The sequence below is a fragment of the Carettochelys insculpta genome, chromosome 1 (assembly GCF_033958435.1).
Source record: "Carettochelys insculpta isolate YL-2023 chromosome 1, ASM3395843v1, whole genome shotgun sequence".
Lineage (NCBI taxonomy): Eukaryota > Metazoa > Chordata > Testudines > Carettochelyidae > Carettochelys > Carettochelys insculpta.
The window spans coordinates 120,731,792-120,758,347 of NC_134137.1; the positions used below are offsets into that span (position 1 = coordinate 120,731,792).

Consider the following 26,556-nt stretch of genomic DNA (forward strand, 5'->3'; position numbering starts at 1 on the left):
TTGAACCTCCTCAGATTTATTTTGGCCCAGTCCTCCAATTTGTCCAGGTCACTCTGGACCCTATCCCTACTCTCCAGCCTATCCCCCTATCTTTCTAGCTTAGTGTCATCTGTAAATTTGCTGAGGGTACAGTTGATCCCTTCATGTAAATCATTAGTGAATATGTTGAATAAAACCAGCACCAGGACAGTCCTCTGGTGCACTCCACTTGATACTGGCTGCCGGCGAGACATTGAGCCATTGATCATTAGTTGCTGAGCCTGATGATCTAGCCAGCCATTTATCCACTTCATAGTCCAAACTTCCAAGCTATACTTCTCCAACTTGTTGGCAAGAATGCTGTCACAGGGAGATTGTATCAAAAGCTTTGCAAAACTTAAGTATATCATATTCACCACTTTCCCCACATCCCCCGAGCCAGCTATCTCATCACAGAAGGCATTTAGATTGATGAGGAATGACCTCTGTTCCCTATAAACTGTGCACTCTGGTGGCTGCCCAGCAGAGATTCAGGTGCCGCCCAGCTGATTAGCATCTAGTAGCATTTTTTCATGCCTTTATGCACATGACAAAATTTATTCTGCCCAAGGACGGAAAATATTAGTGGGAACATTGAGCATGACTTGGTGAATCCATGTTGACTGTTCCTGATCAACATCCTCTCCTCCAACTACTTCAAAAGGGGTTCCTTGAGGGTTTGCGCCATGATTTTTCCAGGGACTGAGGTGAGGCTGACCAGTCTGTAGTTCCCCAGATCCTCCCTGTAGCGAGCCGCTGTGGCCCTCTGTAGATTCAGAGGTGGAGGAGGCTGCTCAGAGGCCCTGGAGGGTGGGCCCTGAGCTGGAACACCAGTGCCCCGCCCCTCAGAGGGCAGGGCCTGAAGCCAGAAGGGCCAGGGGAGGAGCTCGGGGCTCATTAACTGTTGGGCTGCCATGCTGGGAGGGAGCTCCTGCTTGGACTCCTGGGCGCCAGGGCAGAGAGCCCACCACCGCCCAGCCTGTCGGCGGGAGCTACCTCCCAGCTGCCCAGACCAGCCGGGGCAGCTACCGATACGGATGCCCCAGGGGACCTACCCGGACTTCCCAGATCTACCAGGGCCCTCATGCCGGTGGAGAGCCCCCTCCCCAGAGGGCCTGCCAGGCCCAAACAGACGGCCTGGGCCTAGCCACGCAGAGGCCCCGGGAGCGGCTGACCCCGGAGTTCCACCGGACCCCTGCAGTGCAGCAGCCCCCGATGTCCTTGGACCCACCATGCTGCCACCGCCAGACTACCCCAATGACGTAGAGATGTCAGACTGGCCGGAGCCCCTGAAGGCAGACGACTTGGAGGGGACCTACCCACTGGGATCTGCTGACCAGGCTGACTGGGACCCTACCCAGATGGAGGTGGAGGTAGGAAGCGGCCCGGGAAGCGCTTCACCGGAACCCATGGCGGTGTGTTGCAGCCTGGATCCCCACCGCCACAGGCAGGTGTAAGCGATCCACAGGGCCCTGGGCCGGGTCGCAGTGGAGTGGGAGGGCCTGCGACCCCCTACCCCCTCCCTGGCGGGGTAAACCCTCGCTGGAGTAAAGCCAACCCCGTGTAGGGAAGAGCCAAACCTTGTAACTGCTCCTCCCTGAACTGAGGGCTGGGTTCTTTTCCCCCAACCTTGTAACTGCTGCCCCGCCCTGAACTGAGGGCTGAGTTTTTCCCCCAAACCTTGCAGCCTTACCTGTCACCCCGCCCTGTTGCAAGGGCTGGGCCATCTGGATTACTTGCAGGCTGCCTGCTGCCTTGCCTGGAGGGAGAGGTGAGCCTTGAGGCCGCCAAGCCAGAGACGGCCTCCCCAGCCGGGCCGACCGCCAGCTGGCTCCTTAAAGGCGCAGGGCCTCCCTAACACACACCCCGTCCTGCTGGCATGGGGCCGCAGGGGGCTGTTCGTACTTGCACCCTACCTCGGCAGCCCACCTCTGAATATAGGGCTTGCGTTTTGCCTCCACCAGGTTATGGAGAGTGCAGCATACCCCGACCACCTCCAGGACACTGGGGAGGCCCAACTCCGAGCCTGGTGTAGAGGCATCTAAGATGCCCCTTGAGGCAGCTGAACGCCCGCTCAGTGGTGTTCCAGGTGCGGTTCAGCTGCTCATTGAAAAGGTCCTGGCTTGGCTGGGTGTGCCCAGTGTGTGGCTGCATCAGCCAGGCCTGCAGGGGGTAGGCCGCATCTGCCACAATGCAGGGCAGCATCATCGCGTCCCAGATGGGGAGCGCCCACGGGGGGATGAAGGTCCCCTCAGCCATACTACATCCCAGCCCTGAGTTCCGGAAGACCCTTGCGTCGTGGGCGTGGCTGGACCAGCCCACATAGATGTCCTGGAACCGGCCATTGGCGTCGACCAGGGCCTGCAGGACCACTGAGTGGTAGCCCTTGTGATTGACGTAGGCCCCGCGGCTGTGCTCCAGGAGGGCCTCAAAGCAGTTGGGGAAGCCCAGATCCTGGAATCCCCGTATGGCATCGTCCAGGTCCCCAATGCACACCAGCTGCCTCAGGAGCACCTTGTTGATTGCCTGGATAACCTGCAGGGCATAGGGGGGCGCACTCATGAGCATGGGGTTGGGTACGGCTTGCCCGCCTGTGCCCGTCCCCGTCCCCATCCCTGCCCTTGGCCCTGGGTGCCCGCCCTTCTCCCAATGGTGCCCATCACCAGGCTGCCTCCCTCCCCCCGCAACCAGTCTAGGTGTGAGCTGGGCATGGCTTATCTCAATGAGGATGGCCCCAACAGTGGCTTTGCCCACGTTGAACTGGTGGCTGACAGATCGGTAACTTCCATAGGGCAATGGCCACCCTTTTGTGCAGGGGGAGCGCCATCCTCAGGTGTGTGTCCTGGTGCTGAAGGACTGGGGGGAGCCAGTGGCACAGCTCCAGGAATGTCCCCTTGGTCATCCTGAAGTTCTGTAGCCACCAGTCGTCACCCCAGTCCTCCAGCACGAGCCGGTCCCATCAGTTGCTGCTTGTGGGGAAGCTCCACAGGCGGCTGATGACCCGGGGGACCGGCTGCATATGTTGCACCCTGAGGATGGCGTCCAGGAGGGTGGCTACCGTGGTGGCCACCCGGAGCCACTGCAGCACAGCGGCCAGAACTGTGGCCAGGACACTGGTCACGGCTGCAATGGAGGGGGAGCGCTGCTCAGGGTCCATGGGGGACCGGGATGCCACCTCTGATGCCTCTCTCTCTCGCTCTACCTGGGGACAGGGTTGCTGTCCGTCGGCATGTGCAGGCTGAGGTCCGGGGTGGGGGGGAGGGTGTCCTTTAAGAGGATGGTGGATGGCGGCCCCAGAAGGGCTCGTCCGCCAAGTGACCCTGCCCATAGTACTTCCTGCCCCTGCTCTTTCAAAAGAGCGGGCTGGCATGTGTGGACACTCTCTTTCGAAATTGTGCTAGGGGCCTTTTGAAAGAAGGGACCGAACCTTTAATCCCCGCTGGTGTGTGTGGATGCTCTGTTTCGAAAGAGCATCTTTCAGTGTTCTCTTTCGAAAGACATTCTTTCGAAACAGAACTGTAGTTTAGATGCAGCCATATTGTGTTGTCCAGTGCAGCACTGTGGGAGCTGACCTTGTCTGTAAAGACAAAGATAAACAAATAAAATAAAATTGAATACTTCAGCTTTATCCACATCATCTGTCACTGGGTTGCCTTCCTCATTCACTCATATTGGGTGCTCCTTGCTAAGTACAACCACATTAAGTATAACAAGTTTAACTCCTTTATTGAACTCCTTTATCCTTCTCTGATGATGGTTTAAGGACATCTTCACTGAAGCCTGCTTCTACTGATAACTTCTTTGCAAGTTTCCCTCAACGTAGCTGATACAGCAGCTCATTCTGTCCCACAGCTGTTGTCATGTAGTGAGTCTCATGGTTGCAGTCCTCAGGAATTCCAAAGAAGTAATATAGTGGAAGGGTTTCCCGTTGATGGGGCTCAGGTAAAGCCTTATAAAGAATCAAGGGCTACCCTTTGTTCACTTAAATTCTGTACACCTACAAGCAAGAGAAGACTCAGTAAGTCACGAAGTCACAAGGGGCTCAAAAATCTCATGTGTTCCAATTTCCTCCTTATACAGACCCTCAGACTTGAACTTAAAAAAAGAAAATCTTTGGCTACTTTGACAGCAGCAACTCAGCCATCTTCATTAGCAAGCATACATTTTGATACTTTGAGAGAAAATGAACATTGTTCCCTGCCTCCCCTCCCCCCCCACCCCAATGTGGTATTCCATCATCCTACTCAGAGATTACCTTTTGGAGATCATCATTCTTATTTTCTCACCTCATGGGAGAAGATTATTTTTAATAGGTATGTTTCGGAGATTATAACATGAGGCTGCTCCATTCATTTCAAGTCCATGCCCTCACGCTTTCAGTAGCGATCTTACAAGTCTCTGACTCTTTTTTGTCTCTTTTGACTCTTCCACATGTAGGAGCTGTGAAACTAGATCCCTCAAAGCACAAAAGGAAAGGATTCTATTCCAAATACTTTTTGGTTCCCCCCCGCAAAAAAAAGGGTGGATAGAGAGCAGTCTAGATCTCAGGATGTTAAATGCCTTCATCAAAGAGCAGAAAGTCAGGATGGTGATACTGCAGCTATTATACCATTTCTAAATCCAGGGCACTGGTTTGCAACTGTCAATCTATGAGACTCATACTTTTCTTCTCATATGTTGTAAGTGAAGTGCACTTTAAATTTAGAGTTCACCCTTTCAGGCTCCGTAATGCCCTGAAGGTACTTACAAAGGTCATGGTGGTAGATGCCCCAAACTTCGTTAATGGGTAATAGTTGCCTTCCCCTAGCATGACGACTTGGTTACGTGAAGGATGTTCTTACACAAAGGTTCAAGTCACCATTGAGAAAGCTTTGACTGTTCAACATGCCAGATCTTCATTTTTAATACAGTTCAGCAAATAGAATTCATGTGTGCCATTCTGGATGCTACAAACCTAGATCTTAACTACCAAAGTCAGATTTGCTGTCCTAACAAAACAGATTATGCAAGTACAGAGGGGTCCTGCCAGGACTTTTCTGCAGCTCCTCGTCCCCATTGCAGCATGCAACTCTCCCCTATCACATGCCAGTTACAAATCTGCTGCTTCCAGGCATGTCCAACAAACACAGATTGAGCAAGTTACTCTGCATTCCTCATCATGTACTAGTCTTCCTTGATTGATAGAAGGACCCTAGCAAACTTCCCCCTCACTCATCCACCTACATCATCACTGTTGCTTTTGATGCATCCCTTCTAGGATAGGGAACCCCTCTTTAAGAGCATGTTTTTCAAGGCGGGTGAGTCTCCCAAGAATCTATACTTTCTGATAACCTTCAGGCTCTCAGGGCTCTCTGAGGTGCCTTCCAATACTTCCTTCATATGATCAAGTGAGTCTGTCAGAATGATGGACAGTGGGGCCAGTATATATTACATAAAGTAAAATCCCCTTCCCTTTGTGCAGAAGCAATAAAACCATGGAACTTCTGTCTAGGCCAACGCTTATTTCCATTGTTAACCTACCTGGCCTCCAGAATACCATAGCTATCTAAGCAGATGCTTCTGTCCAGATCTCTACTGGGAACTCGGTAACTCCATACTAAAACAGTTTTATTTTCCCCCTGGCATTTTTCAGAAATAGACATTTTTGTCCCCACTAAGAGAGAGTTTTGTGAACAGGAGGTCTAGTGTCATTACTTGGGAGATGCCTTTCATGTGTCCTGGTCAAAGAACTTGTTCTAGGCCTGATTTCCAACACCTCTCATCCTCAGATACCTACACAAGATCAAGCAAAACAAAGACAAAGTTACAGCCCTTGTGCGAAGCATGGTTTCCACATTTGTCTGTGATCTCACCCTGCTATGAGTCTTCTGTTAACACCAGCTCTTCTCACTCAGTACTTGAGAAATATTCATTGCGACCTGAACATTTTATGAATCAAAACTTGGGTACTTAGTTAATTTTTTGGGAATAGAACTCTTCTGACCTATAAAGGTTCATAGGTACTGTTAAATACCAGAAAAGAAACAACTAGAAAGCTTATCTGCAGAAATGTAAGAGATTTTACCATGGGATATGCCACAACTGTTTCATGTCACCTCTCTCTGTTGGAGATTCTAGAGAAATTTCTCAGTTTAAAGAACCCTAGCTTCTCTCTGAGTTCTGTTAACATTCAGCTTATGGCTATCAGAAGGTTTCATTCTCCTGTAGAAGCGTGCTTGGTGTTATCTTACCCTGCAAAGTCAGAGTTTCTGAAGGTGTTATCTAATATGTTCCCGCAGGTCAGGGACCCCACCCAAGCATGGGGTTTGAATTTGATCCTTAACAGTCAGTTGAAACCTCTCTTTGAGCCACTGGCCACTTCCTAGAGCTTTCCTGTTGGCTTTGAGCACTGCTCTCACGGGGTGCATAGAACAGCAGAGTTGATGACTAATTCTTCCTTAAAGAGTTTTCTTTAAGGCAAAGGTATCTCTCTGACCCCATCTTTGGTTCTTAGCACAGGTGATGTTGGATTTTCATATGAATGTATCGGTCTTTCATCCTCAATTTCACTGGTTTAGGGAGGAAGCTGCTCTTCACATCTTGGCTGACAGGAAGGGTAGTTTTTTATTTGGCAGGACTAGCTCCTTTCATGTGTCCTAGATATTTTTGGTCCCTTTCACCGGCAGAATTAAAGGGATGTCTGTGTTCAATCAAAGACCTTTCAAATGGGTTTCTAGTTGAATTCTCTTCCTGCAAAGCTGCTAACATCCAATGCCTTCTTAGGCCTATTGCCCATTGTACCAGGTCTTAGTCCACTTCGTACTCCCTACTAAAAAATAAAAGTACCTATTGTAGAAATTTGGAAAGTTGCCACATGAGCTCTAGCTACACTTGCTCAAAGTAAGATACTTCTGCATGCATCTCAGGCAGATGCTGCCTTTCAGACAGTCTTAGACCCTGCTCCAAAAACACACACCTCCTTTTGAGGAGTATTGCTTAGGAGGGACCTGACATGGAGCACCTGTGAGGCCATTACCTAAAAAGAGAGAGGTAGGTTACTCTGTACTTTACCTAGTAACAGAGAGAAAGCTGTGCTAGTCTGTACACTATCAAAACAAAAAAGCAGTCAAGTAGCACTTTTAAGACTAACAAAATAATTTATAAGGTGAGCTTTCGTGGGACAGACCCACTTCTTCAGACCATAGCCATACCACTTTACCTGGCGTTCTTGAAGATGTTGTTCATATGGATGCTCCACTACATGCCCTCCTTCCCAGCTTCAGAATCTTGTTTACATGGGACTAACGAGGAATGAAGTGTAATGTGTCCACCACAGCGCTATTATATACCCTTGGCAGGAGTATCGATAAACAGAGACTAAACAGGCAAGCATTGCTATCACCTACCAAAAATCTTTGATCAGAGGGGCTTAGGGTACATGTGTACCTAAAGTGGAACGCTCAAAGGGACAAATATTTGAAAAACTCTAGTTACTTTCCAAGGTAAGAAATCTTTTCTTATTGTAGCATTTCTCCTAGAAGAAACTTACCAAACCAAAGCAAATCGCAATTATCCTGTAATGTGGCAATCTAGTGATTTCCATAAGTGTATTTAAGAAAAGCCATTATAAAGAAAATCCAGTTAAGATTTCATCATTCTATATTTGTTTAGAAATGTACTTGTAAATGTTTCTGGTGTTAAATTCACTAATATTGGAAAATGATATTGTAAAGTAGTAATATTTGTCACCCATTTTTTATATTTTTACAGGGCTTCATGTTTTTCCTACCTTTGTAATATATGAACTCACAGTCTTGCTATTTCTTACATTATCAGTGGTCATAATGAAGGTATCTTTTTTTCTTTATCTCTTGATAATATAAGTATGTTAAGTGCTACATGCAATATAACCTACATAATATTTAATCAGAAGAGTTTAAATACAGAATTGTCTTTGTGTATTATAATAATAAATAATAATAATAATAATTAATACCTTATGCTTTTTATCAGTTGATCTCAAAGCCCTTGACAATATTTAATGTGTGTATCCCCACAACCCCCCTGTAAGCCAGGGAAATATATAAAGTGTTATTACTGAAGAATGTAGTTAATGTCAGTTTTTGCTATATAGTCTGTAATTTTGTCTTTATTGTGAGTTTTTTGGTGTGAGGCTCCCAGTGTTGAATGGGATCTTTTTAACATTAAAGGGGGCTCTTAAATTTAAACTGTCATCTATTTCTGTAGATTCTTCTGGATATCTGCCAGCACTATCAAATCTTTTCACTATAGTAAATACTGCCTTTAAACTGTATGAAGGATAGCTCCGAGTGAACAATCTGATTTACTTGTTTAAATGCACAGTAATTGTTGGTTCAGGAGACCATTGGGCTGGTAAATGTATGGTGATAGAATGCCTAGAACAATGTTATTTAATTGATTAGAGAGCATGCTGTTTTATCTACCATGCATCTAAAATCAAACCTTTTTTTTAAGTTTGTTTTGGCAGTGCTTGTCCTTTCTCTGATTCTGCCAAAGAGCAGCCAGTATATCAAATGGATTGTCTCAGCAGGGCTAGCACAAGTCAGCGAGTTTTCTTTTGTTCTGGGAAGTAGAGCACGCAGAGCAGGGATCATTTCTCGAGAGGTGAGCTGTTTATAGATATACAGTTCCTTTTTAGTACCTGATAAGTTTATTAGGTTTTGTTTACTATATTGTGTCTGAATCAGATAACCTAAATTAGTATTCTTTTGATATCATCTTATATGTGTTAACTAAATGAGGTAGGCCTGCATAAATCACAAAACTATTTTATATATTCAGGTCTCTTCATAAAAAAAACTTTACTAAATAGTTTATTTATCATTCATACAATTTCATGTTGGGCTTCCATATTTTTAAAATGTGGCTTTCCCTTTTGTGTAACTTGTTTAAGTTTAGCATATAAAATATCTGAATTCTATAGAGACAACTAGAAGATTTTTTACTTGGAGAATTTCTGATGATATCCAAATTATAAAAGCAAAGATTGAGGACCTTCTTCTTTAACATTGGTATATAGGTATCTGATAATTATTGGAAAGTACTTTGGTTTACAGCTACGGAGTGTGTAGATGTGAGACTTCACAAACATATCTGTCAGCATACTTTAATCCTGACTTAACATATCTGTTGGCTTAAATCTTTTTAAGCAGAAATTAATAGCTTTTCCATAAGTGCCTAACCACCCTGACTGTTAGGAAGGGTTGTTTTTTTTTAAATGTCTGTCCTAAATCTCCCATGCTTCAATTTAAGCCCATTGCCTGTTGTCCCATTATTATAGGTTAAGAAGAATAATTTTTCTCTGTCCTCCTTGTAACGCCCTTTTAGGTACTTGAAAGCTTTATCGTGTCCTCTCTTAGTCTTCTGTTTTCCAAACTAAAGAACCCCAGTTTTTTCAGTCTTCCCTCATAGGTCATGTTTTTTAGACCTTTGATCATTTTTATTGCTTAGGGTTACCATATTAGAACTTTCAAAAAAGAGGACACCCCTGAGTGGGTGTGTATCTGTATCAGTATCTGCCAACTCCTGTTCTATTAATGTGTTATAGTGTATATAAACACGTGAGTTGGTCAATACTGATACAGATATTCCCTCTGAGGGCTATCCTCTCTTTTGAATGTTCAAATATAGTAGCTCTGTTGTTGCGCTTCTCTCGACTGTCTCCAGTTTCTCCACATCTTTCCTGAAATGTGGTGTGCAAAACTAGACACAATACTCCAGCTGAGGCGTAATCAGTGCAGAGTAGAGCAGAATTACTTCTTGTGTCTTGTTTATAACGTCTGTTAATGCATTCCAGAATTTTTAATTTGTTCTTTTTGTATTTTGGATTCTAAACCTATCTCCTTTTCTCTAGTATTCCCTATTGTTGGCATCCAATCACCACCAACCTTCTTGGTGAAAACCAAAACGAAATTGTTAAGCTTCTCTGCTATTTCCCCATTTTCAGTTATTGTTCTTTTCTCTTCGTTGAGCAATAGACTTGCCCTTTCCTTGGTCATCCTCTTGTTTCTAACACATCTGTAGAATGTTTTCTTGTTTCTCTTTATGTCTCTAGCTAGATTGAGCTCATTTTGTTTCTTGGCCTTTCTAATTTTGCCCCTACATACGTGTCTCATTTGTTTATATTCATCCTGTGTGACCTATTATCCATTTTCATAGGAATCCTTTTTGATATTTAGATCATTCAGAATCATTCTTATGCGTGATTTTTTCCAGGCATAAGAGGCTGATGACAAAGGTGGGGTGGGGGAGTTTGCCAGCAGAACCACATTTGGCCAGTAAGCAAATATGCAAATGAGCAGTCATTTGCATACTGCTGCCATCGGTTCGCATCAGTGTAACCATATCCTATATGTCTTGAATTTGTATACATACAGCTAAGGTACTAATTTGATTCCTCCTACCCACCCCCAGGCAACTTCTGCCTTGTTTTGTCTTTATCCCTATTACAGACCATGCCCCCCTGCCCCAGTTTCTGACTGTCTCCAAGATCTCTGCTTTTCACTTAGCTGTGGGCTTTGGTCACCTGTCTCCATCAAACCTAGTTTAATAACCTTCTCACTAGGTTAGTCAGCCTGAAATACTTTCTTCACCTTCCTCAATAGGTGGACCCATCATTGTATAGCGGTCTTTCCTGGATCAGCATCCCATGGTCAAAGAAGCCAAAGCCCTCCTAGCTACACCACATTCACAGCCAACCTTTGTACAGTAGTTGTAGGCTGTTCCAGCAGAGATCACAGTAAAAGTTTGGAACCCGCTTGTGTCTGCAAGGAGTTCTCGTTGCTTATTTTTATGTGCTCTGAGATGCAGTATTATGACACCTTTCCTTTATTTGTTCTCTAGATAATTTTACATAGAATCGTAAAAGTCTAGGACTCTGGGAGAGACCTCAATACATCACCTAGGCCAATCCCCAGGACTCAAGCAAGTACTAAGTAGAAACTAGACCATTCCTGACAAGTGTTTGTTTAACTCAGGGGTCAACAACCAAAATACAAGAGGAGGCATTTTTTTGAATTCAGTAAAAAAAGCAATAATTCAAGAGCCACAATGCATGTCCATACTTTTTTGTAATCCCTCTTTTAAGAACAATGCATACACAATGATTTGTAGTGTGGTACATGTTTTCTGCAGGATGTTCACAAACTTTTAACATATTCTTTCGAGGCTGCATTTTTTGTTGTTGCAAGTTTCTCACTGCAAATGAGACATAAAGGAAGCCCAGCCAAACTCAATATAAATGCAAAGGATTGGGTCCATTTGGTTTGAAATTCTACTTTCATCTTTGATTTTCCTCTTTTTTTTGAGCCATTCCAACCCCACTTTAATTGTGCCAATTTTATTTCATGTTTAATTTCAGATTTCTTTCTTAAAATGCATGTTGCCCTTCACAGCAGGATTGCCACAAGCTTCCTTTTCCTGTTCAAAATCAAGACTTTATTAGCAATATGATCAAAACACAGATGCAGTATCATCCCACAATGCACTGCACATATCAAAGAGAGAGTTATCCAACATTTTGAGATCACACATTCCTTGTTTTTTACATATGAATTGTTCACTTTTGGGCTTTTAGACATTCACCATTTCTTGAAAATAATCAGTTTTTTTGTTTTTGTTTTTTACTTTGCAATTACAGCGTTGGGAGCCACAAAGAATTCCTTAAAGAGCCACAGGTTGCAGACCCCAGGTTTAACCTGTTCATAATGATGGAGAGTCCACAACATCCCTAACAAGTTTGTTCCAATACTTCACTACCCTGATCATTAGGAAGTTTTCCCAATGTTCAATCTAAACCTTTCTTCATGCAATTATACCCAATATTCTTCTTTGAGTGCTGTCCCATTGGGTGCTCCATGGTTGGTGTTGGCTCGCCCAGCACCACAGCACGTAGATTTTTCCAAGTGGCACTCAGTGGGGCTGTGCATGTGCAATCCCTGTGCACTATTAGGGATTGTGCACAGCCCTGCTCTCTCTCCTCAGTTTCTTCGTTGCCACCCTAAGCTACGGACGAAGCTCGACTCCTCTCTGTCCTCAGCCCTATAGAATAGAAAGATTTAGGTTTAGAGTTAGTGTTTTCTTCATGAATTTCTTATTTAACTTATTTGAACACTAAAAAAAAAAAAAAGTCTTAGCTGCGGTTTTCTTCCTTAGTCATTAGTGTTATCTGTACTGTACATAGTTCATTGAGACTCAATTTACTTTATATATCGATATCTATATCGATATAGATATAAAAAGAAGAAGAAACTGAACAATGAATCCTCTGTTTCATTATGCCTGCTTGACTGGGATTCAAGAAATGCTCTGTATGCTGCAATCCCATGCCTCCCTCAGATGGCCACTCTGAGTGTATACGCTGTCTCGGAGAGGCACATGTACTGCAGGAGTGCTTTCAATGAAAGAGCCTTACAGCTCGAGTCAGGAAGGACGGGGAGCTATGTTTAAAAATGTTTCTCTTTGACAACGCTCTGGAGCCATCACAGAATACTAGGACTGGAAGGGACCTCGAGAGGCCATCCAAGTCCAGCCCCCTGCCCCAATGGCAGGACCAAGTACTGTCTAAACCACCCCGGATAGACATTTATCTAACCTGTTCTTAAATATCTCCAGCGATGGAGATTCCACAACCTCCCTTGGCAATTTATTCCACTGTTTGACCACCCTGACTGTTAGGAACGTTTGCCCTATTGTCCAACCTAAACCTCCCTTGCTGCAGTTTAAGTCCATTGCTTCTTGTTCTATCCTCAGAGGCCAAAAAGAACAAGTTTTCTCCCTCCTCCTTATGACACCCTTTTAGATACCTAAAAACCACTATCATGTCACCCCTCAATCTTCTCTTTTCCAAACTAAACAAGCCCAATTCTTTCAGCCTTTCCTTCATAGGTCACATTTTCTAGACCCATTCTTGTCGCTCTTTTCTGGACCCTCTCCAGTTTTTCCACATCTTTCTTGAACTGCATTGCCCCTTGAAGAGAAGGATACCGGCATTCGAAGAAAGTTGTTACAGAAAGATCCTTAGAATAGGATGGCTGCAGAAGGTCACCAACAAGGAATTATATAGGAAGACACGGCTGAAAGAGAACCTGCTGCAGAAGGTTATATGATGGAAGTTACAGCTATTCGAGCATATCTTCAGAACGAACGATGAACGAAAAATCAAGACCCTGGTATTCAGCATAAGGGAGGTTCAAATAGGAGAGGCAGACCCCACAGACAATGGGTAGATGATACAGTAGATTGGTATGGAGCTAGTCTACAGAAATTAAGCCAGTGTGCACTGAACAGGGAAAGATGGAAGGAAATCATGAGGGAGGCATCGGACATCAGCGGGCACTGAGCTCACGGTTGTTGATGATTGATAGCAATGGAATTTCTTTAAAAAAATAAATCAGTGACACACTACAGTGTTACTATTGTCATGGGCAATTTTCCTGAAAAAGGCCATCTGGAAAATGGGTGGGAGATACAAACATTTTCCCAAGCATAAAACAGGTTCATCATAACCTAACAAACCTGCCTCAAGGAAATGCCTTTGATAATCAAGCTTCAAGTCAACCCTGAAAGTAGTATTGGGATTCATAGGAGGATCAAGATATTGTGGAGAAAATCCCTTCTTACAGGGACTCCACTTCCTCCTCTGCAAGAACAAAAGCAAAATCCAAGTCTCCCCCATCTCACTCGCTGCTACCAAGGGTGAGCACGGGTGAGAAGCCAGGCACATCAGGCATTCAAAAGCCTAAAGCTTCCTTGGGCTCCCACATAAAAGCTGTGTCCGCATAGAGCGGCACCGACTCCCACCCACAGTCCTGCGATAGCACCACACACGGGTGTGCTGCCTTTGTCACCAGCACCAGTAGCAGTGGTGCTGAATGCTCAAGTGACAGTGACCCCACAAGCACTGTTCCCGGTGCCAGAGCAGCGCACAGTGCCACGTTGTGTCTTGGCACTGGGAGATCAATGACAGCAGCTTCATACCTCACCAGGACACCATGTGGTACCAAGGAAAGCAGAACAAAATCAAATTGAGTGGTTTCACAGGACTACAGCCCCATCTCCACCATTAAATCACTGGCACCTACTTATTGTTCATCATTCCCTATACCTCACTATCAACGTGAAGGAGGCAATCATCATTCTTGCTAAAGGGGATCAAGGTTTCACCAAGTACCTCGTCCTTGTTACATGGATACCTACCAATCTCATTCTCCTGTATGCACTAGGGATAACACATAGAATGAACAAGAGAGCATTCTCTTCTTGCCACGTTCATCACCAGGTGCAACCTACGTTTCTCATCACGACCCTGATTATCATCAGCTCTACTACAGAGAACACCCTCAGGAGTCCATTATTTCAGATCCAGACCTCATTGGTCATCTTGTCATTGCTGCGATCCTGTTCGTGACTGCTCTAGAATATCTCCTGTACTGACACAGCGCGAGCCATCTCCTATTGTATCAGTCTCTGCCCGCTACAACAAAGAGACATATACACATGATACTCACATTTCAGATGATTTTGAGTTCCAGCCGCTTCTGGATTCACCCATGGTTAAATCTTCTATCTGCCAATCCAAAGCAATCAACCCCATGGAACATCCTTCTCCTGACAACCAAAAACAATTTCAAGAGCTCTTTAAGAGGGTGGCTAGTAGCCAAGAGATCATGCTATCAGAAATGCCAGAGAAACAATACAAACATTTAAAAAATCTTGTGCTTGTGTTAGTGGGGCTTTACCACTTGATGAAGCTATTATGGAGGCAGCAGATGAAATCTGGCAGGATCCAGCCACAACTACCCCTACAAACAAGCAGGCTGATAGAAGGTATTTCATTCCTGCAAAGGGCACGGATTTCCTATTTCAAAATGCACAGCCTAATTTGCTCATGATAGATGCAGCCAATCACAGGGCAAAAACACTACAGTATAAAAAACAATCTTCCCAATAAGGAGCACAAGCATGTAGAATTGTTTGGGAAAAAGCTGTACTCATCTACCACACTCCTATTACTTATAGCAAATTACACAGCACTCCTAGCTAATCATGATTTTGGTAACTATTCAAAAATTACTCATCTGATTCAGTGTCTCCCTGAAGATGACCTATCCTAAAACCCATACTTCAGGATGGTTATATGACATCTAAAACAGCCTTGCAAATGGCATTAGATGCAGCTGATACAGCAGACAGAGCTATAGTCGTAGTCATGAGAACATCATCATGGCTGCAACCAGCAGGCATTCCAAAAGATCTCCAGGCGAAGGTGGAGGTTTTACCATTTGATAAAATCAGACTTTTTGCAGCAAATACTGGTGAGATTTTTCACTCTGGCAAAGATACATGCACTACTTTGTGCAGTTTGGAGATGTTCACTCCTCCATTCAGGAAAAGGAGATGCACCCCATATCACAGATTGAAAGATCAGTATTTCCCTAGACAGTCTCACAGGCCATATCAAAACTACATTAATAGACCACAAAATCAGAGGTGTAGAGCCCCAAATAATCACTCAACAGCACCACCTGCCTCCAAGCAGCAAGTTTGAAAATTTGGTTGAGGGTTCATTGAACCTCCTACATTGTCCAGTGCACCAGGATTCTCAAATGTTCCACCACCGCCCATGTCTGTGGACGCTAATAACCACAGACAGAAGGGTTTTAGATATCATTGCTCAGGGATATACTATCCCTCTACTCTCTATCCCTTCAACATCCTTCTGTTACCTGTGCCTCTTCAGAGACCCTTCCCACAAGACCTTACTGTTTCTCAAGGTACAGCACTACTTGCAGATTGGAGCTGTAGAACAAGTTCTGAAACCACATCAAGGGAAAGGATTTTATTCACACTGCTTCCTAACAGAGAAGAAAACAGGGTTGGAGACCCATCCTAGATCTAGGGCGGTTGGACAAATATATTTGCAAGCAGCATTTGACAATGACAACACTATCTTCTATAATCCCTCCACTGGATGATGGACACTAGTTTGCAACCTTCAGGATGCTTGCTTCCACATCACCATTCACCCCGCTCACAGACGTTTCTTTCGCTTTGCCCTTGGATCACAACCTTATCAATACATAGTCCTCCCCGTCAGGCTTTCAACTGTCCCCAGGGTATTCACTAAGCTTCTGGCACCAGCGGCTGTGCACCGCAGATGGGAAGCATCACCATGTTCCTGTGTCTCAATGATTGTCTCCTTTGAGGCCCTTCACAGGACTCCACAAGAGCCCTGGTACAATCTACAAGACAGCTCCTACAATCTCTAACAATCCTCATCAACATTGCCAAATCAGTCCTGGAACCTACCACACGTATTGACTTCATAGGAGCTTGACTCAACTTCGCAACTGCTCATGCTTATCTCTCTACACAATGCTATGAGATTGTAAAGAGACTTTATATCACAACTTACTGTCAGATCTACGGTTCCTGTTCTTACATGCATCCACCTCCTTGGCCACATGGCAGCCACTCTTTATGTTGTCCCAAATGTTTGGCTACATTTTCGCTGCGTTCAGCATTGGCTGGCATCAGTATGTGCCCTCTACAGACACCACATACACAGACAGGTGACAATACATCCAGAAGGTAATCGAGTCTATGCTGGGGAACCCAAGCACAAAACATTCTGGTAGTGGTCCCATTTCACCATGCTCAACCAGTTTACCAGATTACAATAGATGCATTGCTACTCATCTGGGGAGGCTCTTTGCCAGCAGTATCATGTTCAAGGTTGATGGACCAAGGATGAACAGAGACTACACATCAATCTTCTTGAGCGACGTGCCATCTTCAATGCTTCCAAGCACTTTCTCCTGTACATCCAAGACAAGGATGTCTGAGTCCTTACAGACAATACCATGACAGTGTTTTATATCAATTGTCAGGGAGGGGCCCAGTCACAATCACTTTGTACAGAGGCCATAAAATTATGGAACTGGTGTATTGTGCACAACATCCTCCTCATGGCATCATACCTGCTAGGCATAAACAGTACACTTGCAGACTCCCTCAGTCACCATTTCTTCCTATACCACAAATGTGAGATCCACCTTAAAGTGACCCAATACCTTTTTTAGATATGGGGTCACCCAGCTGTACTTCTCTTCACAACATTGGAGAGCTCCAAATGCACTCTGTATTGTTTGAGAGCAGGCAAGTCCCAGAAATCTCTGAGGCATGCCTTTCTCTTCTCTTGGAGTACTCACCTTGTAGGTGCCTTCTCATCCAATCCTCTGATCACCAGAGTCCTCAGGAAAATCATCACAAATCATCCTCATAGCTCCAGCATGGCCCAAGCAGATCTGGTTCCCCTTACTTTCTCATCTATCTCTTCATCCTCCTTACCTGCTTCCCAACCATCTGGACCTCTTCTTTCAGAAAGGGTGGGGGCCATGCTTCACCCCGGACTGCAAACCTGACATCTGCCTGGTTTCTGTGTGGCTCCCGGAAGATGCACATCACTACTCCCAACAAAGCGAGAGATGTGATGTTAGAAAGCTGACAAGAAACATCAAAACTTATCTCTACAAGTGGAACCGCTTCTTGTCTCAGTGTTCTGAAAGGTGTTCACAAAAGCCTTGTTGCATGTGATCCTATACTACATTCTTTACCTGAAAGGTACTTGCCTATCACTGTGTTCACTCCGAATCCACCTGTCAGCAATTACAGCTTTCAGTCCAACAGTAGGTTTCTCGGTGTTCACCCCTCTGATTGTAAAGAGAGTCTGGAAAGGCCTACAAAATATCATGCCTCCACACAAACGTATACCTCCAGCTTGGGATTTGGAACTGGCCCTTCATACCTTAATGGGACCACCATTCAAGTCAATGGCCACATGTTCACTAACTATGCTAAAAATGAAAACCCTGTTTCTAGTGGTGATAACATCAGCTCAAAGAGTGAGCGAGATAGCTGTATTGACTGACTCTCCCACCATACACAATTTTCCACATGCACAAAGTGGTCCTACAACCCCATCCCTCCTTTCTACCAAAAGTATGCTCTCAATTCCACATCAACAAACCTATAGTCCTTTCTACCTTTTACCTTGAGCCTCACACTTCCCATATGGAAGCCAAACTGCACACACTAGGTGTCAAAAGGGCTGTATCCTTCTATATAGACAGGACAAGGTTGTTGAGAGAATTCCAAAGACGACTTATCCATCGCTGAAAGATCAAAGGGATTGCCTCTGTCACCCCAACATATATTGAGACGTATATCTGCATGAATACTGCAATGCTATTCTATTCAAAATAAACCCCTTCTGGTAACGATGAGAGCACCTTCTACGAGATCAGTAGCAACATCAACAGCCTTCCTAAAGGGAGTGCTGTTACAGGACATATGTCATGCAGCCACGTGGTCCTAGTTCATGACACACTATGCAATACAGTCTCGCTCAGACAAAGATATGGCAGTAGCTAAAGCAGTACTGTCTTCAGTAGTTTCACTGAATCAAAGCCCACCATCCAATTAGGGGGTACTGCTATACAGTCACCTGCTGTGCAGCACCCACAGCGACAGCCCTCGAAGAAGAAAGAGAAGTTACTCACTTTGTGCAGAAGGGCTGGTTCTTCGAGGTGTGTCCCCTGTGGGTGCTCCATGTTCCACCCTCCTCCCCTCTACTTGGTGCAGTATACATAGTTAGGATGTCAATGAAGTAATTGAGGAGAGAACGGGGCTGGACACATGATCCCTAGCAGCACGAATGGCATGCACATGCGCATGCACAGCCCTGCTGAGGGCAGCTTGGAAAATCTTCATGCTGTTGTGCTGGGCGAGCCCAACACCTGCTGTGGAGCACCCACGGGGGGACACACCTCAAAGAACCATCATTAGAGCATGAAGTGAGTAGCTTGTTGTCAGATTAAGGAGAATAGTTTTTCATGTTCATCCTTGTAACAACTTCCTGTGTACTTGAAGATTGTTACCAATGCCACCCCTGACTCCCCACCCCGCTCCTCTGTTTTTCTCTTTTTTCTCATAAGTCATGAGTTTGACTATCAATTGTCGTTGCTATTGTCTGGACTTTGTAATTTGTCACATCTTTCCTGAAATGTGTTGCCCAGAACTGGACAAAATACTCCATGTGAAGGCTTACCAGTGTGAAGTAGAGGGGAATAATTATTTCTTGTCTTGCTTACAAACACTCTTTCTGATGCATCCCAGAATGCTGTTCTCTTTTTTTGCAACAGTGTTACACTCTTGACTCATATTGAGCTTGTAAGCCACTATAACTCTACATTGCTTTTCACAGCACGCCTGTCTAGATGGACATTTCCCATTTTGTATGTAATACTTCTCAGTTGTTCTTATTGAATTTCATCCTATTTATTTTAGACTGTTTTTACAGTTGGCCAAATCATTTTAAATTTTAGTCCTATTCTCCAAAGCAGTAGCCACCCTTTTCAGCTTGGTATTGTCCACAAACCCTCATACATGTACTCTTTTTATGCCACTATCTAAATCATTCATGACAGTATTAAACAGAACTAGACCCAGGACTAATCCCTACTGACCCCATTTGTTGTGCCCTTTCAGGTTGACTGTGAAACACTGACATCTACCTTCTGAGAATAGTTGTCCAACCAGTTATGCACCCATTTTTATAATAGCTCCATCTAAGCTATATTTTCCTTGTTTATGAGATGGGCATGCAAGTCCATATCCAAAGTCTTACTAAAGTCAATATATAGCACTCACATGTCTAGAACTGTCCAATTTTTAAGACTTAGGCTTTGTCTACACATACCTCTCCCTTTCGGCTGGGGCATGTTAATGAGGCACTTCAGTACAGGTTAATGAGGGTCTGACATGTATATTCAGTGCCACATTAGCATAATGGTGGCCAGTCGCACTTTGAAAGTGCTGCTTTCGAAACGCAGACTTGGCTGTATAGACGCGGGTGCTTTGAAATAAGCGCCACACTTTGAAATTCCCTTATTCCCAAAACGAATTAGGCCTCATTAACCTATTCCGAAGTGTCTGATTAACATGCCCCATCCAAAAGGGAGGGTGTGTAGACATGGCCTTAGAGTCATATAGTTGTGCCTTTAGAATGAATATAAGCACTCAAGGTATGGACTTAGGCTTGATTTTTTATCAGTGAAAAGGCTAGCACACTTCGGTGTTAATTAACACTAGATATATTTTTTAGTATGTTAGGTGCTTGGCCTTTGATCCTGTCCCTTATTGCATCCCACAGGTTGCTTTTTTAAAACTGTCCTGTAAATATACTAATGAGTATTTGCATTTCACTACTTAATTTGCCATACATTTGCATGTGGACACTGCAAGCATAAAGTTGAGATGAGGCAGAGACCTCTATGAAAAATTATCCAGAAAGTTCCTAATTGGTATAGCCCATTAATCTTACCAGCTGTTCTTTAGTTTATTGAATGACTATCCATATGAACTGTAGAGAAGTAATCATATTCTGATCTCCAATTTTCAGGTCTACCTCCTTATTTTGAGCGTAACTACTCTAAGCCTTTTGCTTGCCCCAGCACTGTGGAGAGCTGCAATTATGAAATGTGTACCAAGACCAGAAAGACGATCAAGTACCTGACAAGACTTATATAGAAAGAATGCATTTCTTTGGAAAGAATCTTCTCATTGCTCATTCTGTTTCTATGCAACTAGGAAACAGGAAGTTTTGATATTCCTGTACACATGCACTTGGTTGTGAGCCTTTATATTAGTTTTAAGAAACAAAACACCACTACATTAAAAATGTTTGGTATTTTAATGATTGCACAGCTTTTACAAAAACCTGTCATGTTAGAATCTGCGGAAATATTTTTTATTTTGATTCAATCAGTTACAGAGTAGAAATTATTTTTTTAAATATTGCACCATGAAAATCATATTGAATATTTTGACTGGATGTGCCTTTTTATTACATTGATTTTCATCCTGTATTGTTCATTCATCTTTTGTTAATAAAAAAAGAGCGGAAGAAAAAAAGATATTTTATGGTGCCCATGGTACTTTCTTATTATAGCTCTTCAAAAATTTACTGATAACATTCAGTAGTTAATATGTTGGTCTGAAATCAGTCACATATTTCCAGTGATGTATAAACCTCCCCACCTTTTGAATGCAAAGATGAGGTTTAATAACTCTAGTTTTCAACTATTTTAAACATTATAATGTATATCCTAAAATGATGCAGCCAGTATTGTATGATATTGTACTTCTGATTTTGTTATACCTTTTCAAACAGATTTTACTTATTTGCTTAGGGTTGTAACTTTGATTCATATTAATTTGTTCTAGTATTTATTGATTACATTTATGACTAAAAATTAACTGTGATTGTCTTGTCCTCACTTTTAAATTGTTTGAAAACTGAAACCAATGATCAGCATCTCCTGTTATTAATTATTGTTACAGAGATTGTTTACACTTTTTTAAATTGAGACCAAAATAAAATAGTACAATGCTTAAATATTTCAGAACTGAAAATAGGTATGAAAACATTTCATTGAGTTCCTAAAAATTCTTCTGGGTGGCTATAGTTTACTTATTTTACATTAAAATGAATGTGTAAACAATGTTGCACAAAAGAGGGGACAATTTGGATACACTTTGAGAATCTGCATAACTCTACTTTTCTACTGAGTAAAATTGCAAACATCCTAAAGTGATTATTAATATAGAATGTTTTTCATTTGTGATATATGTATGTTCTTTTGTTTTAATAAATTCTTATAATTTAGTTTGTGTAGTAGAGCAAACCTTGTGAAAGCCCACTCTTTAAATGTCATAGCCTCAACTAACAATGTATTTGACAAACTACAAAGGATTCTTAGTTCGAAGGATTTTTATCTGTTAAAACTACGCTTATTAAAATAGAAAGATGCAATTTATCAACATTTTAGATCTAGTATTACACTGCTGTATTAAATGCATTTTTGTGAGTCAAAAATAGAAAAATGGATATTGCAGATGTACTGTAGCATTTCTTAACTTGCTAAGAAAATATTTAAAAAATCTACCACATGAAGCCATGTTCAATTAATAAATGTACCATCTTTAACAGAAAAGAACTTTGGAGACTGTTTATTTTAATTTTATTCATTAAATTTAGCTACAGGTTTCAGTTGCAAATCCTCATGTGGCATTCAGTTTACAAAAGTAATTTAACTAGACTGGCAGCGTTACTGTATATTTGTTTAAAATTTACCATTCTCTGAGTGCTTGTCTATATGTATCCCACTTCTGGTGTGCATGTACTTGAAACAGGAATTTTGGTTAGTCTCCATTGGGCTTCACCTTCACTACTACATCAACCAGAGGGCATAAAAGGTGCATCAAGGCCAAATCCTTATCAGTTCCTTAGCACCTGAGGATAAAAGGTAGAAGAGAGAACAGTATCCATCTGTTGTACTTGTGTCTTCGGGAGAAATTGCATAATTATCTTTTAGTGTTGGTTCGGGTTAATTAATGTGGGAATTGTTTATATGAGCCTTATTTGTATGAATTCTTTTAATTTTTTTTTTTGCTTGGCACTGGATCTTCTGTGTCATGGCTAATCAAAAGTCCCTTGTTTTTAAATATGGTTCAGATGAGGTGATTGTTCTGTTCTATGATGGCCAATCAATGTTTATTTTGTCTTGGTGAGCAGCAGTGTTCCCTCTAATTTTTTTTCCTTCCATGTGCAGAATAAATTTTGTGATGTGCACCAAAGCAGGTGTGGATGTCCACCACTAATAGAAACACATGCTGCCCATTGCAGGTGGCTGTGGGTGCTCTGTTAATTAGCTTGGCAGTACCTGAATCTCTCCTGGGCAGCCACCCAAGCACTCTGCTTACAGAGAACACTGGTGAGCAGCATATAACCAAGAAATGTTCTTTGTCATTTTGTTTTCAAAACAGATTTTATATTTGTGTAAAGATTTTTCTTTTAAATAAGTATATGAGGCTTTCCTGGGACCAAGAAGGCAGAACTCATCTAGACCATTGATCGGCAACCAAAAACAAGATGAGCCATTTTTTTCAAATTTGGTAAAAATTCAATAATTCATGAGCCACAATGTATGTGAGTACAAGGTGGTCCTTAATAAATAATGTCACACCATACTTTTTGTAACTCCTATTTTAAGAACAGTGTGCACACAATGATTTGTAATGTGACACATGTTCACTGCAGGACCTTTCCAAAATTTTACATTTCTATTTCCTCACACTTTACATGTGTGTTTCTACTACTATATTCCTGATTTTCACTCCTGAACCCACTTTAAATATGCCTGTTTTACTTCATGCTTAATTTCAGTTTTCTTCCTTAAAAAATGCTGCAAGCTTACTTTTCCTTTTCAAAATCAAGACTTTATTAGCAACACGATCAAAACACAGATATAGTATCATATCCCACAATGCACTGCACATATTAAAAAGGGAGTTGTCCACATTTTGAGACCAGACATAGTTTGCTATTTAGGTAGGAGTTGTTCATTGTTGGGCTTTTAGACATTCAGCGTTAATCGAAAATAATCAGGAGGGGTTTGTTTTTTTGTTTGTTTTACTTTGCAGTATAGTGTCAGGAGCCATAAAGAAGTCCTTAAAGAACCACATGTAGCTCCAGAGCTGCAGGTTGCAGACCCTTGAAAGACACTAGCAATTCTCTGCAAAGATGCCTGGCAGCTACTGCCCCAGCCTCAAGTTCGAGAGCTCCTGATTTTTTTACTGCAGTATTTCTCTGTTGCTCCTGCTGTCATGTCTTCCTGAGAAATCTCAGTCAAAATTCCCTCTAAATTTTTTTGTATGTGATGGAGTTTGAAGCCCACTGAATGCTACTTTTTTTGGCAGGGCTGAGGAGTTGAGTGTGTGGGGTGGTAGGTCGGGGGGGGGACTTGCCCCCACAGTGGCTGTTCTCCAAGATCACACACAAGTCCCATTCCCCTCCATTTGCAGGAACCCAGAGGTAAGCAATTCACTCTACAACAGCATGTTCTTGGCCATGTCTACACTATCCCAAAACTGCAAAATGGCCATGCAAAAGATAGGAATCAGCAGATAGGAATAAGGGGATTTTGAAGTTACCGGGCTCCTTTTGAAAAGACCCATGGCTGGACGAGCCACAAGGCGGCGAGCCGTGGCAATTTCGAAGTGCCGCGGCCGCCAGCATTCTAATGAGGCACTGTATATGTATTTCAGCGCTTCATTAGTAAACTTCAAAATGGCCATTTGCATGGCCATTTCAAAGTTTTGGGATAGTGTAGATGTAGCCCTTGAGCCACATAGGCTATGTCTACATTAGAAGCACCTGTCAACAGAAGTTACTGTCAACAGGATAATCTCAACAGATTGCATCTACACGCAACTTGCTCTGTCGACAGAGAACTGCCAGACTGCACTGCCCTCTGGTGCCAGAAAGCAGAATGGCAGCTCTGCAAAGAGGACTGCCAGGCAATTGGGAGCCCTTCCTGTCGACAGAAGTGCATGCACTGCACTTTTGTCAACAGTGCTATGCCCAGAGATTGTTATGCCTCAAATTTTTGAGGGACAATACTGTCGAGGAAAATGCAGGGTTCTGTCGAGGCTTGGTTGACAGAATGCTTCAAGTATCGGAGAGGTAGCTGTGTTAGTCTGTATCTTCAAGAGCAACAAGAAGTCCTGTGGCACCTTATAGACTAACAGATATTTTGGAGCACAAGCTTTCGTGGGCAAAGACCCACTGCATCAGATGCATGAGTGGGGGGGGTGGTTTCAGAGGGATATTTGAAGAGTAGGGTCCCAGTAAAAGGGAGGGCCAGAACTGACAAGGTCTATTCAGTCAGGGTGGAAAAGGCCCATTATCAGTGGTATCAAAACAAAAAGCATTCAAGTAGCACTTTAAAGACTAGCAAAATAGTTTATTAGGTGAGCTTTCGTGGGACAGACCCACTTCTTTGGGTCTGTCCCACAAAAGCTCACCTAATAAACTATTTTGCTAGTCTTTAAAGTGCTACTTGACTGCTTTTTGTTTTGATAGTGTATAGACTAGCACGGCTTCCTCTCTGTTACTATCAGTGGTATGTATGAGGAGAGGAAAAAACAGGTCAGATAAGACAGGGGGATATGGCCCATTGTCAGTCTAATGTGGAGATGTTAACACCTTGGGCAGGGAAGCTCCTTTTGTAAGCTGTGAGCCACTCCCAGTCTCTGTTTAATCCTTGGTTAATGGAGTCAAATTTGCAAATAAATTGCAGCTCAGAGATTTCTCTCTCCATTTGATTTTTGAAATTTCTTAGTTTCAGGACTGCCACCCTTAAATCTGCTACTCCGTGTTCAGGGAGATTGAAGTGCTCTCCCACAGGCTCCTGTACATTACCATTCCTGATGTCTGATTTATGTCCATTTACGTAGAGACTTGTCCAGTTTGGCCAATGTACATTGCAGTGGGGTACTGCTGGCACATGATGGCATATATTATATTTGTAGATGAGCAGGTAAAGGAGCCCCGGATGGTTTGGTTGATGTGAGGTTTTGTGATGGTATCACTGGTGTAGATATGTGAGCAGAGTTGGCAGCGAGGACCATTGCAGGGGCTTGTTCCAGGCCTAGAACCACTGGTTTATGATTTGTAGTGGCTGGTGAGGATTTGTTTAAGATTGGCTTTCTGTAGGTGAGGATGTTTGTTTGGGTTTTCAGTATAGGGTGGTATTTATAAATAATATAATTATAATATAATTATAATATAATTTATAAATACCACCCTATACCGAAAACCCATGGACCGCTATGTTTATCTACATGCCTCCAGCTTCCATCCAGGGCATACTACTGTAGAAAAATCCTCTTCTGAGGTGATTTATATGTCCCTGTCCATAAGCCGTGGTGTCTGTGTGGTTGCCCTGCATCCTGACCAAACAGCCCTTAAGCTAAGCATTTAAAATTTATAATCTGCTTTACCAGCAGTGGTGACATATTTCCCTCACAAACCACATCAAAATTAGATAAATTGAAAAATATATTTACTGTTAAAATGGTGTTTAGATACACAAAATGGCCGCTGGAAAATGACAGTTAGAGAATGACAGTTGCAATTAATATTCGGCGGGCTATGAATATGTATGAAGTTATGGTTTGAAAGGTTTCAAACTCATTGGTTAATTTAGAATCCTTATACATATGTAGTAGTCAAATGCCCCTTTGATACATTGTGGCACTGAGGAGGACCTAGCAGGCAGAAGTTGTCAAACAGGTCCACCCAGGCAGCATATATTCAGGAGAGCAGGCCTGCTTGGGGCATTCCGGACCAGACCTCGGAGGAGAGCAGACAAAGAAGAAAGAAGACTACAGAGAAGGACTGAGCTAAGAGCTGGACTGAGCCTGTAGCCGAACATCGCTGGCGGAAGAGCCGAAGCTGACCTGCGTGTCAGTCATCGCTCGCTAGCCGCCGTGGGCTGACGAAGAACAGAAGAGTTCCAGCCAGAAGAGCTGCAGTCTACAAAGAGCAAAAAATCACTAGTAAGGCTCCGGTTCTTTTATCCGGAGGGTTTGCCTGGCAGACTGCACCGCCTA

The 26,556-nt window shown here is 43.2% G+C and overlaps 1 protein-coding gene across 2 annotated transcripts in view; it reads left to right on the plus strand.

The window, feature by feature from the left end:
• TMCO3 (transmembrane and coiled-coil domains 3) overlaps window positions 1–22,088 on the plus strand; it is a 97,357-nt gene extending 75,269 nt beyond the window's left edge. Inside the window, exons 11-13 of one of the 2 annotated variants that reach the window (XM_074990837.1) lie at window positions 7,768–7,847; window positions 8,494–8,643; window positions 20,501–22,088. In XM_074990837.1, the coding sequence (XP_074846938.1) occupies window positions 7,768–7,847; window positions 8,494–8,643; window positions 20,501–20,614 (344 nt within the window). In that variant the 3' untranslated portion in view covers window positions 20,615–22,088. Of the gene's footprint in view, window positions 1–7,767; window positions 7,848–8,493; window positions 8,644–10,881; window positions 11,182–20,500 lie in introns of those variants that run through there. The other variant, XM_074990847.1, reaches the window with a different exon arrangement.
• The last annotated feature ends 4,468 nt before the right edge of the window (window positions 22,089–26,556 follow it).